The sequence below is a fragment of the Salmo trutta genome, chromosome 14 (genome assembly GCF_901001165.1).
Source record: "Salmo trutta chromosome 14, fSalTru1.1, whole genome shotgun sequence".
Classification (NCBI taxonomy): Eukaryota; Metazoa; Chordata; class Actinopteri; order Salmoniformes; family Salmonidae; genus Salmo; species Salmo trutta.
The window spans coordinates 9,637,392-9,649,869 of NC_042970.1; the positions used below are offsets into that span (position 1 = coordinate 9,637,392).

Genomic DNA, 12,478 nt, shown 5'->3' on the forward strand with positions numbered 1-12,478 from the left:
GGGCAAAAAAATAAAATAATATGGGATGCATGCCAGCATAGCCACTACACAACACAACACTAAACAATACATTAATTGCACTATAACGGTGCCAAATGGTGCCCACAAACTGTTAGGGCCTACATAAAGATGTCCCGACAGCAGTCCCAACACCTTACCACTGCTACATCCGGCTATCAGCGGAGCCTTGTCTGGCAGCGAAACAGCTCATTCAGCCTGATTTACTGCTTTAAAAAGAACTGATATGGCTGACAAATGTGGTTTCTACTGACAATTGAGATGTACAAACTATGGCATAAGGGGATGACAAGCGGATAAGAGGCAATCAGTCATTTAAATTAAGACATTAATGAGCGAGCTAGGACAGAAGTAGTCAATATAACTATTTGTTCAGCACTTTTGAAATGTACAGCGACAGAATTCAGAACATGGGCTGCTCTTTCAGTGTTCTCCCTGTACACCAAGTCAGAACCATAGGATAAATGAAGAGGGGGCAAATAAAAAGACAATGAAAGCTCTTACAAAATGTGTTTTTTTTTACATTTCTCTAAAACAGGTTACAGGCCACATGTGCACAACCAAGTCAGAACAGTAGGCGAAATTAAGAGGTGAAAATAGACCAAATTATTAGGGTGAGGCACATGGGCTACTAACATCTGACTACACAACATACACTTAGTATTACTTTCTTAGCTACGGTATACATATCTCCCTGGCATATTACATCACTTATAGAGCAGCATACAATACATTTCTGGACTCACCTTCATGTACTGTGCTCACTTGAACAGGAAGGTGGTGCGGCGGACCTTCATGGACAAATTTTGTCATAAGTCTGGCATTCTCTGGATTTAGGGTGCTTTCAAGACAACTGGGAACTCGAAAAAAATAAAAATTCTTGAATCATGATGTCATTGATCTTCAGGTCGTAGCTCTAGAAAGAGGTCAGAGTTCCCGATTTACAATTCCGAGTTGGATGAAAGTTCAAAACGTATTTTCCCAGTCGTAGCTCGTTTTCCCCCAAGTTCCCAGTTGTCTTGAACTCACCAAAGTCAGATTTTGCTGTTCCGAGTTAACTGTTGTTTTGAGCGCGGCGCAAATCATGCTTCATTGACAGTATGGCCAATGTTGAATGTTTATCATTTTAAACTAGGAAAAGAGACCCTTAATCTTAGACTTGGGACCACACAGCCACTCCACTGAATAGCAGGCTAATGATTGTTTTGCAATGCTTGCAGTTAGCCACAGATTCCTTCCAAACCACTCATTGTTGAATTTGCGATTTCCAACTGGTGTAATGTTTATGTCCAATGGCCGATGAGCACCGATACATTTTATCTATAATTTCTCTTCATATGACAAGGATTTGCCAGTAGATTGTCAACTTGATTCATGATGATGACTGTTAGCTAAGATTTTGAAGTATGATGTTGACATGATCAGCCCAATCAAAGCTACGGTAGATATAACCTGATTTGACGTCATTTAATCTGTGGCCAATGACCTTGAGCCTTCTTGGATGGGCACTTCTAGTGTAACTATGGCAGCACCCAAGGGGCTTGAATATTTGAGCTCTACCCTTAGACTTGGCGGTTTGCAGCCTTGGAAAAGTACATCAATTATCTCAAGGTTAGGATTTGGGCGTTGGGTAATCTGATCCTAGAGCTGTGGTAGGGCATCATCTGCCGCCATCTCAACCTCTTTTGGAAATGCAGTCATATTGGCTGCTCAAAATACACAGGGCTAGGAAAAGTGCTGACAGCTTTGCCATAAAAACCTATTCCACAAATCTTTGTCAAAGTAGAGCAATAAATGTATGTAGCTACAATCATAGACATTTAAATTGCTTATCTGAGCTCAAACAACAATGTAAAAGCAAACGCATATTTCAGAGGACTTTATTTCTTTCATGTAAACCAACATACCTGGTCTTCATTTCTGTTTGACCGTTTGGAACTTGAGTTTACAGAAGCATTTTAATCCATTATGATTTCAGCACCAACTAAGTTGTATTGTTGTGCAGGTGTAGAGTTAAGTTATTTTATTCTAAATATGGGTTTAAAAAAAAAAAAAACACCCATAAATTACTCCTTACACATATGTCTGAAGGTTAGAACGATCAACATGTCCCTTTGTTCTAACATCAGGTCATGTTCTAACATCAGGTCATGTTCTAACATCAGGTCATGTCAGAACAGAACATTCACTGACAAATAACAAACCTAGAATATCTTACATTACCACTTTAAAGCATATTAGAACTGACTGGCAACATAACACATGTGTATTGAGAATGCAAACTGGCCTGGTTTTTGGAATGCATACATCACACGTACTGACTGTAGCATCTTTTCTTTCCTTGACGTATCGCCCTCGACAACACAAGTTTTCACCATAGACCCATGACATTCAGGTCCGGTTTGCACAGATTACACCTAGTCCTGGATTTGAAAAAAAAACTACATAAATAGTCCAGTGCTAAGCTTGATCTGCGTACGGAAAACCGGCCCTTAGACAGCTGGTAGCAGAGGCATTTGATCTCCTCAGCGTTACGATCTAGAATATATACTGGACATCCCAGGCAATAAGTACCACTGACAACAAATACCATTGTTTACAACCAAATTAAAAACACATTCATCTATCTATATAAATAAAATAAATAATATATTCTCTCCATATGTCAAACATAGCAGACATTTCCATAACATACTGGAGACTATAGCAGTACAGAACATTTAACCAAAACAGTTCTTTTATATTATTTAAAATACTTAGTTTGACTCTCGGGAGAGAATGCAGAACATTACTGGAGGGCCCGGAGCCCTCTCTTCTGCACAGTATGTGCGTTAAATGCATTCATTGTTGGGGTCCGAACACTCCGAGAACACAGACATTTTGTGCTGGCAGAGGGTCAGACTTCTGAGGCACCGAAGAATAATCCGTTAGTAATATTTAGTGAGGACTAAACCATACATTTATTTTCTGTTAATTCTTCCCAAAGTCACATTTGATTCCCCCCTTGTCAGTGATTTCACTCAATAAATATATGTCACTGTCAAGTATTAAAAAACCCCAACCTCGCCGTACCATTCTTAATGTAGGTGCAGCTTTCCGCAGGGAAAACGGTATCAAATGCAGCATGTTGAAACGGTTCTGGTTCTGTCTGTTAAAGGGACAGGTGATTGTATCCCCAGGATTTATTCAATAACCTCTGATATGGTCTTAGCCTGGTCCCAGACCTGTTTGTGCTCTCTTGCCAACTCTGGCACCAGGCTAGCACTGTCCAACAAGATCAGTGCCGAACCAAGTTGTTACTCACTGAACCGTCCTCTATATTTGACACTGTCCCCGAGGTTATTACTTAGTACTAGTGCATGCTGATAACATGACCTGCTCTAGTCTCAAACTTGGGCACTGAGCATATTTAGATTCTACTCCAACAGACACGGCATTTGAGATGGTCCTCTCCTATAAAATGTTCAAAAATATATATTCGAATTACCGTTGTTCCCTTCATTTCAGTTAGTACTTAAATAATAACAATATATTAATCATAAATACAGTACTTGAATTGTAATCAAACTTGGCGATCTGATTCCTGGCTGGCTTAGACGTCAGACCAGTTGATGAGAATCAGAGCAGTATAAAGGGAGGTGGAGTCTGTTCTGACACAGGAGAAGAACAATGTCCCCAGGCTGGAAGCTGGGAACATAGAGGTATTATTTCTCTGAAGTCATAGCAGCAGCCATGGGAGTCCTTATGGTGCTGCGAGCGGCGGCTGCCAGCTCTTCGATCTCTGCATTTAGCTTCCTGATCACCCACTCCATCGCCTCACGACCCTGATGGAGGAAGAGGAGAGGAGACAAATTAGAAGATGCATTTTTTTTTTGTTAAACGATATAAATGATCTCAGATTTCAAAAGGACATAGCCTGGTCCCAGATCTGGTTGTGTCGTATAGCTCCGATGGAAGTTGTCATGCCAAACATGAGCATAGGTGTAGGCTATACAGCATGAAGAGATCTGAGACCAAGCTATCATGGACATCATGAGTTTTTTCAAACTACATGAAAATATAAGTGTTCCTCTAACCAGCCATCTGAGTAGGTGAGGTGAAGACAGAGATCACGTACCTTGCCTGCGTTTGCAGACATGGTGCTAGCCATAACTCCCTCCAGGTAGCTACTCAGACTAACCCCTTTGACTGAGATGAGAGCTTCTTGAGTCAATATCGTCCTGCACAGACAAGAGTGGAGAATTTATCAAAAAAATATATATATTCATGTTATGCATTAATCCTTTATTTAACCAGGGAAGTCACATTGGAGATCGACATCTCCCATTTCAAGTAGCCCCTGATACACTGTAAGCATGGCACAAAGTTAGTAAAGCCTTACTTGGTTCGACTGTACTTACTTCTCTGCGTCATCAGGATGTGGTCTGTATGTAAGCTTCTCATCCACTGACACCATGTTAGTGAATGTGATCTGCAGAGAGAGAGAGAATCATAGATTAGACATGTTCAGGGTTTAATGTAATATACACATTCACTCTAAATTACTGTGAACTACACTGAACAAAAATATAAACGCAAATTGTAAAGTGTTGGTCCCATGTTTCATGAGCTGAAATAAAAGATCCCAGAAATGTTCCATACGCACAAAAACCTTATTTCTCTTATTTTTGTGCACAAATTTGTTTACCTCCCTTTTAGAGAGCATTTCTCATTTGCCAAGATAATCCATCCACCTGACAGATGTGGCATATCAAGAAGCTGATTAAACAGCATGATCATTACACAGGTGCACCTTGTGCTGGGGGACAATAAAAGGCCACTCTAAAATGTGCAGTTTGTCACACAACACAATGCCACAGATGTTTTGAGGGAGCATGCAATTGTCATGCTGACTGCAGGAATGTCCACCAGAACTGTTGCCAGAGAATTGAATGTTAATTTCTCTACCATAAACCGCCTCCAACCTTGTTTTAGAGAATTTGGCAGTACGTCCAACTGGCCTCACAACTGCAGACCACGTGTTACCACGCCAGCCAAGGACCTCCGAATCAGTCTTCTTCACCTGCGGGATCGTCAGAACAGCATTTCTGTCTGTAATAAAGCCCTTTAGTGGGGAAAAACTCTTTCTGATTAGCTGGGCCTGGCTCCCCAGTGGGTGGGCCTGGCTCCCCAGTAGGTGGGCCTGGCTCCCCAGTAGGTGGGCCTGGCTCCCCAGTGGGTGGGCCTGGCTCCCCAGTGGGTGGGCCACCCCTGCCCAGTTATGTGAAATCCATAGATTAGGGCCTAATGAATGTATTTCAATTGACAAATTTCCTTATATGAACTGTAACTCAGTAAAATCATAGAAATTGTTGCATGTTGCGCTTATATTTTTGTTTACTATAGAACAAGGTAGACCTTCCATAAATACTAAACCATTTGACTCATTGCATTCAGGCTTCCTCAGTTCACAGACATACTCATCTGCTATTGGAAATGAGACCAGGACAGCTTCCAGAGTTTCAGGTTCTTCAACACAGCGTGTTTTGTAAATGGTTACAGGTCTGGTCTTGTAACAAACTCTAATGCAACAGCCAGGCTATAGGTCTACAACATGCCACCTATGAAACAGATATACACTGAGTGTACAAAACTTTAAGAACACCTTGGGAATATTGAGATGCACCCCCCCCCCCCACACCTGGGAATGAGATTGTGAGAAACAGCTTCTATTGAGGCCATCAGACTGTTAAACAGTCACCACTATCCAGCCTCCACCAAGTAGCTTGCCCTGAACCTTAGACTGATGCCATATCTCAGACTGGCCAATAAAAAGAAAAGATTACGATGGGCAAAATAACACAGACACTGGACAGAGGAACTCTGCCTATAAGTCCAGCATCCTAGAGTCGCCTCTTCACTGTTGACTTTGAGACTGGTGTTTTGCGGGTACTATTTAATGAAGCTACCAGTTTACGACTTGTGAGGAGGCTAGTTTGAGAAACAGACAGTCTAATGTACTTATCCTCTTGCTCAGTTGTGCACCGGGGCCTCCCACTCCTCTTTCTATTCTTGTTAGAGCCAGTTTGCTCTGTTCTGTGAACGGAGTAGTACAGCGTTGTACGAGATCTTCAGTTTCTTGCCAATTTCTCACATGGAATAGCCACTCAGAACAAGAATAGACTGACGACTTTCAGAAGAAAGTTCTTTGTTTGTGGCCATTTTGAGCCTGTAATCGAACCCACAAATGCTGATGCTCCAGATACTCAACTAGTCTAAAGAAGGCCATTGTTATTGCTTCTTTAAAATCAGAACAACAGTTTTCAGCTGTGCTAACATAATTGCAAAATGGTTTTCTAATGATCAATTAACCTTTTAAAATGATAAACTTGGATTAGCTAGCACAAGTGCCATTGGAACACAGGAGTGATGGTTGCTGATAATGGGCCTCTGTACACCAATGTAGATATTCCATAAAAAATTAAATCTGCCGTTTCCAGCTACAATAGTCATTTACAACATTAATGTCTCCACTGTATTTCTGATCAATTTGATATTTTAAATGGACAAAATGTTTTGCTTTTCTTTCAAAAACAAGGACATTTCTTAGTGACCCCAAACTTTTGAACAGTAGTGTACATAGTCACTGAACACTAACTTTAATAATGTTTACATACTGTTCCCCACTTTATATGTATACTGAGTGTACAATAAGAACACCTTCCTAATATTGAGTTGCGCACCCCCCCCTTTGCCCTCAGAACAGCCTCAATTCGTCAGGGCATGGACTCTACAAGGTGTCGTAAGCATTCCACAGGGATGCTGGCCCATGTTGACTCCAATGCTTCCCACAGTTGTGTCAAGTTGTCTGGATGTCCTTTGGGTGGTGGACTATTCTTGATACATACGGGAAACTGTTGAGCGTGAAAAACCCAGCAGCATTGCAGTTCTTGACACAAACCGGTGCGCCTGGCATCTACTACCATACCCCGTTCAAAGACACTTATATATTTTGCCTTGCCCATTCACCCTCTGAATGACACACATACACAATCCATGTCTCAAGGCTTAAAAATCCTTCTTAAACCCGTCTCCTCCCCTTCATCTACACTGATTGAAATGGATTTAACAAGTGACATCAATAAGTGATCATAGCTTTCACCTGGTCAGTCTGTCATGGAAAGAGCAGGTGTTCTTAATGTTTACTACACTCAGTGTATGTCTCAGTGTCAACAAGTATTATATACAACATTATGCTGAAATCATAAAAAGTTTCAGAACTCACATTTGAAGATTGAAGCTCGAATGTCTTTTCAACGGGATCCACTACAGAATGTTCCTGGATGTAGGTGCACGTCTGTGTTCTGCCAATGATCTGGAATGAGAGATAAAAAGAATAGAACAGGCCCGCATGATCAAAGCACCAGACCCGACCCGTTTAGTGTCATTCAAATGTCCTGACGGAGCAGTGTCCATCCTGTACTGATTTCAACGGCCTAGCCAGTAGTAACACATGTATCAGACGGTTTCCTTTGTGCACTAGCTAGGTATATAGGACATGTCTATGGCCAAGTCAGATAGTGCTGGATCTAACAGATTGGTTAATCTGGTTTCTCAGTAATCTACTGTACACTCGGCCTCCACTCAACGGTCCATTCATTTATAATGCTGTTCTTTTCTAAAGGTCGGTCATATGTCTCAGTTTATTGGAAGTCTCAGAGATTCCCCGACGACGTCAATGCCCTGTGAGTGATTTTGGCCGGTTTATGTGCTAGACTTCTTTAAAAAAAAAAAAGGATTTAGCAGTGATATTAATAGCAATTGTGTAGATTGGGGCACGTGGTCACAAAAAGTCTGGGTAGTAGTGCTGATCTATTTACCTTTCATATCATAATAAATCAGATGTCCTGCCTGTTTGGCCCTGTCCAGGGGTATCATCGGACGGGGCCACAGTGTCTCCCGACCCCTACTGTCTCAGCCTCCAGTATTTATGCTGCAATAGTTTGTGTCGGGGGGGTTAGGGTCAGTCTGTTATATCTGGAGTATTTACCCTGTCCATCCGGTGTCCTGTGTGAATTTAAGTATGCTCTCTCTAATTCTCTCTCTCGGAGGACCTGAGCCCTAGGACCATGCCTCAGGACTACCTGGCCTGATGACTCCTTGTTTCCCCAGTCCACCTGGTCGTGCTGCTGCTCCAGTTTCAACTGTTCTGCCTGCGGCTATGGAACCCTGACCTGTTCACCGGACGTGCTACCTGTCCCAGACCTGCTGTTTTCAACTCTCTAGAGACAGCAAGAGCGGTAGAGATACTCTCAATGATCGGCTATGAAAAGCCAACTGACATTTACTCCTGAGGCGCTGACCTGTTGCATCCTCGACAACTACTGTGATTATTATTATTATTTGACCCTGCTGGTCATCTATGAACATTTGAACATCTTGGCCATGTTCTGTTATAATCTCCACCCGGCACAGTCAGAAGAGGACTGGCCACCCCTCATAGCCTGGTTCCTCTCTAGGTTTCTTCCTAGGTTTTGGCCTTTCTAGGGAGTTTTTCCTAGCCACCGTGCTTCTACACCTGCATTGCTTGCTGTTTGGGGTTTTAGGCTGGGTTTCTGTACAGGACACTGAGGTATCAGCTGATGTAAGAAGGGCTTTATAAATACATGTGATTGATTGATGTATATGGACATGGGAAACCTGATACTGGATCAGCACTCCTACTATGAGAGGCTTTTTGAATTAAAGGAGACAGTGTCCTGTCAATGATTTGGCCGGTGGAGGAGCAAGACTGTCAAAGGACTCTGCCGACCTTCCCTCTCAGGATCCAAACCAAAAGGCAGAGTTGGGTGGTCTCTCGTCACAGCACCAGTTTCTGGGGGCTAAGATTAAAGGACCAGGCAAGGGAGGAGCACAGTGGTTAATGCTTCCATAGTACTAGACTACGGGTCAGATCAGAGCTCTGGAGATGACCTCATTTCAAAGGAAAAATAATAGGAATATTTGCAACAACAAAAAAACTGAAGAATAAGATGTGTATGAACTGTCATTTTAAAACTGAAGTTATAGTCTACCTGGTCAATTGATTCAAGATGAAATGAATCACCTAATCTTTTACAATGCCTTCGTAGTCATATAATAGTCGTAACTGTAATCTTGTGGCAATTTGCATATGCAGCAAAGAGCAAACTAATTACGGACAGTGTTTAATAGCTACACCAGACAAGAACGTGGTGATGAGACTGGAAACCATTTAAAGCAGCCCTGAGTTGGCCCCTCCCTCCACCTGTTACAGCAGGCCCCTGGCAGCATAGGTAGAGGTCTGCCTGTTACATCACTGATAAGAGGGTTGTGTTTTATAGGGACAGTTCTGTACTGAGCAGACAGGATTATGTTTTATAGGGGTAGCTCTGTACTGCCAGGACAGGATACGAGGAACAGGAATGGCACCAGCTTGTTCAGGACAGCATGTGCCACACACAGAGAAATGCAGTCTCGTGCCACGGGTAGCGGTGGGCAGCGAGCCTGCTACTCTTACCCCCCCTACTCCCCTATGTCCAGGAATAGCACCCTACGGCTGGGAGTATTGGGGGCCAAGGTCAACTACTGCATAATGGAAGATGCATTGCTTGGCCTGACGCAGAGTGTGTGAGAATGTCTAACAGAGATATATGGCTGTGAAGCTGGGCTATGAACTCGAGTAACACTGAAGCCGGGGCTACTAGGAGCAGTCTACCAGGAGCAGTCTACCAGGAGGACTCTCTACCCATGACACCACACATTTTGACACCCCACATGTTTTTCGTCACACAGCAGTTTAAAGGCTTGAAACAGCAGGTTTGTTGTCCAGTCAAAATATACTGTCTTGCTGTACTTTCATTTTATGAAGCTTGACGTATTTTAAACATTTCATTTTCTATTTCTAGGGCTATTGCAGAGAAAATGCCCAACACTGAACGAAAAGGCTAGTATGACACTTCGACTGCTTACTATTATGTTGCTAAAGTAGAATCTACTGTGATAGATCAGAATGAAAGACAGATCCTACGTTTTTTGAATTTCTATTAAAAAAATAACAACAAAACACACTTACCGACTTGACGATGGAGGGCAGACCCCACTCAGCGCTCAGCAGTCTGTTGCTGTGCAGGCGTCCCCGTGTGTCCACACTACGGTCCAACACATCCACCCCAAACACACTGGGGTTCATGGGATTGGGGTACTTCTGCATGGCAGCCTTGGTGACTGTCTCCCAGGGATGGCTGTGGAGGGGACAAAGAGTTTATCAGCATTCAAGTTATATTACACACGTTTTTACTGATATCCACATGGCAGTCAGACACTGAAATACATGGATAATAAACACACACACTTTAACATTGAAGTTGAAATCACAAGTGCAATTCATGACAATATGTATTTTTATTTATACACTTGTGTGGATGAAACAGGTGCCGTTTAAGAGCTATGAACATTGTCATCTATTTATGTGCCACAGCCTTCACGAGTTGATTATTATTCCTCTATTCATTGAGCAGGACTGGGCGACATGCTCTGAGAACAGATATGCAAGTCTAAAACCTCACTGATTTAATTCAGCTCTGTCTACATAGTAGCTGAGTGTCAACCTTTTAAAAATAAAAATAAAAACTGGTGATTTGACTTGTAAATAGCCTAAATGTATCCACGGATTGATTCTCTCTCGATGAAGAATCTAGGTTGTCATTGAGGAGACGGAAGCCATGTGGTTGCGGTGTGGCGCATCTCGGAGGCGCGTCAAGAACCAGGGGAAAGGTTGCGGTCGCTACTACGACGAGCTAACTGGTTACGCAATTGGCTGCAACCTGACACTGACCGCTAGAAGCTGTTGATTTAAACCATTCAGATGCTGTTCAATTTATACAAATCTGCCAGGGTCAGGATTCTCAGTCATTGAAAGAAAAATAAAACTACAATAACTAGCTAGCTAACGTTTGCTGACTAAAATCAAATCCACATGGGATCCAAGTTACAAATCGTGAAGTTGAATTCTTCAGTCAGTTAATTCAAGACAAAACCGATACTAAGCGAAACAACAGGAACAAATCAATGAATAGATAGAAACCTGCCTACTCACTTGAAAATGTGTTCCGACGTCCAGATCTTCATGGTCGTTGAGATGGGGAGCTTAGGAGTGAATCAGCTGGGGATTGCAGTCACACTGTTAGGAAAACCGCTCAGCGCAAACCCCTCCTCCACCACCTACGACGCGCAGTCATGGGACATGTGTTTGTGTTGCGCACTTCCGCCGCATTCCCCGGCGTTGATTGACAGCCGTCGACGACGCACAGACGAAGTGGGGAAAAAAACGCACACGCCTTACTGGACAGGACGTTCTTCTGGCAAGGCACAAGTTTTTGGCATGTTGGCGTGTGCATGTTTGTTATATCAAATGCGAATTTGAATAACTACCTATGAGGAAGATTTACTGTTGAATCCATTTTTATTCATTGAATAAATAAAACACATATTAATAGTAATGTTTTTCAACAATGATTTGCTTTCTCTCCTAAATAGGATCTCTATCCTCTAGTTCAGGGGTGTCAAACTCCTTCCATGGAGGACCTAGTGTGTGCAGGTTTTTGGTTTTTCCTTTCAGTTAAGACCTAGACAACCAGTAAGTGGAGTTATTTACTCATTAGTGACCTTAATTCACTGATCAAGGTACAAGGAAACAGCGAAAACACGGCAGACACTCGGCCCACTGTGGGATGTGTTTGACACGTCCTCTAGACTATTCCACTTTCAACATAGAATCACAGTATAGTAAAAACAACTGGACAATGTTTACATTTATCCCCTTCAGTGAGGTTAAATAACTCATCACGCAGTGGGGGTTCAACCTGGATCCTGAATAAACATGGTCTTGGATGTGGTCATTGCCCAACCTTTTGATTGGTTAAACATCTCTGAGTATAGAGCTACTGCAGAGATGACTGACTGCTAGGTCATTATCCTCTGGTATGGATTATACCATTCCCTTCTAACCTACATTCCCATCACAGGAGGTTGGTGGCACCTTAACTGGGGAGGACGGGCTCGTGGTAATGGCTGGAGCGGAATAGGTGGAATGGTATCAAATACATCAAACACATGGTTACCTGGTGTATGGTGCCATTCCATTTGCTCCATTCCAGCCATTATTATGAGCCGTCCTCCCCTCAGCAGCCTCCACTGAGGCTACATGGCCTTTAGTCCATAGATTAGTCTCTGTCTTCAGGTGGCACAGTTCATGGGTCTTTCAGCCTGATCTGAGTATATTATGACCTTACAAAAGGGGCAATTCCGCTGCCATGTCGAATGGTCTTATCAAACTGGACAGAGACAGTCACAAAGTAATCTCTCTCTGTCAGATGGGAGGAGTGGGAGGGAATGATGTGTCAACTGTAGCCAATGACTGAGTTGTAGCTACTGCATGTCGGTGAAGTGTTATTGGGCTTTA

At 42.7% G+C, this 12,478-nt stretch overlaps 1 protein-coding gene across 2 annotated transcripts; it reads right to left on the bottom strand.

Moving 5' to 3' along the window:
* Positions 1-1,883: 1,883 nt before the first annotated feature.
* prelid3b (PRELI domain containing 3) lies at positions 1,884-11,248 on the bottom strand. 2 transcript variants are annotated; one of them, XR_003880988.1, is made up of 7 exons: positions 11,114-11,248; positions 10,091-10,259; positions 7,283-7,372; positions 4,983-5,080; positions 4,419-4,489; positions 4,136-4,238; positions 1,884-3,842 (listed from the first exon to the last, which is right to left on the bottom strand). XR_003880988.1 is itself a non-coding variant. In XM_029774375.1 (6 exons), exons 1-6 carry the CDS (start codon positions 11,143-11,145, stop codon positions 3,723-3,725), a joined length of 585 nt encoding a protein of 194 aa, XP_029630235.1. In that variant the 5' UTR covers positions 11,146-11,248; the 3' UTR covers positions 1,884-3,722. The 2 variants fall into 2 exon arrangements, 1 of the variants encoding a protein (XP_029630235.1); XM_029774375.1 differs by lacking the exon at positions 4,983-5,080.
* Positions 11,249-12,478: the final 1,230 nt, after the last annotated feature.

Excerpts from the sequence above, each read along its gene's own strand:
- prelid3b (XM_029774375.1), bottom strand. The coding sequence starts at position 11,145 with ATGAAGATCTGGACGTCGGAACACATTTTCAA. Across the intron at positions 4,490-7,282 it reads TCGAGCTTCAATCTTCAAAT|ATCACATTCACTAACATGGT; the intron begins GTGAGTTCTGAA and ends CTCTCTCTGCAG. Across the intron at positions 4,239-4,418 it reads CATCCTGATGACGCAGAGAA|GACGATATTGACTCAAGAAG; the intron begins GTAAGTACAGTC and ends TTGTCTGTGCAG.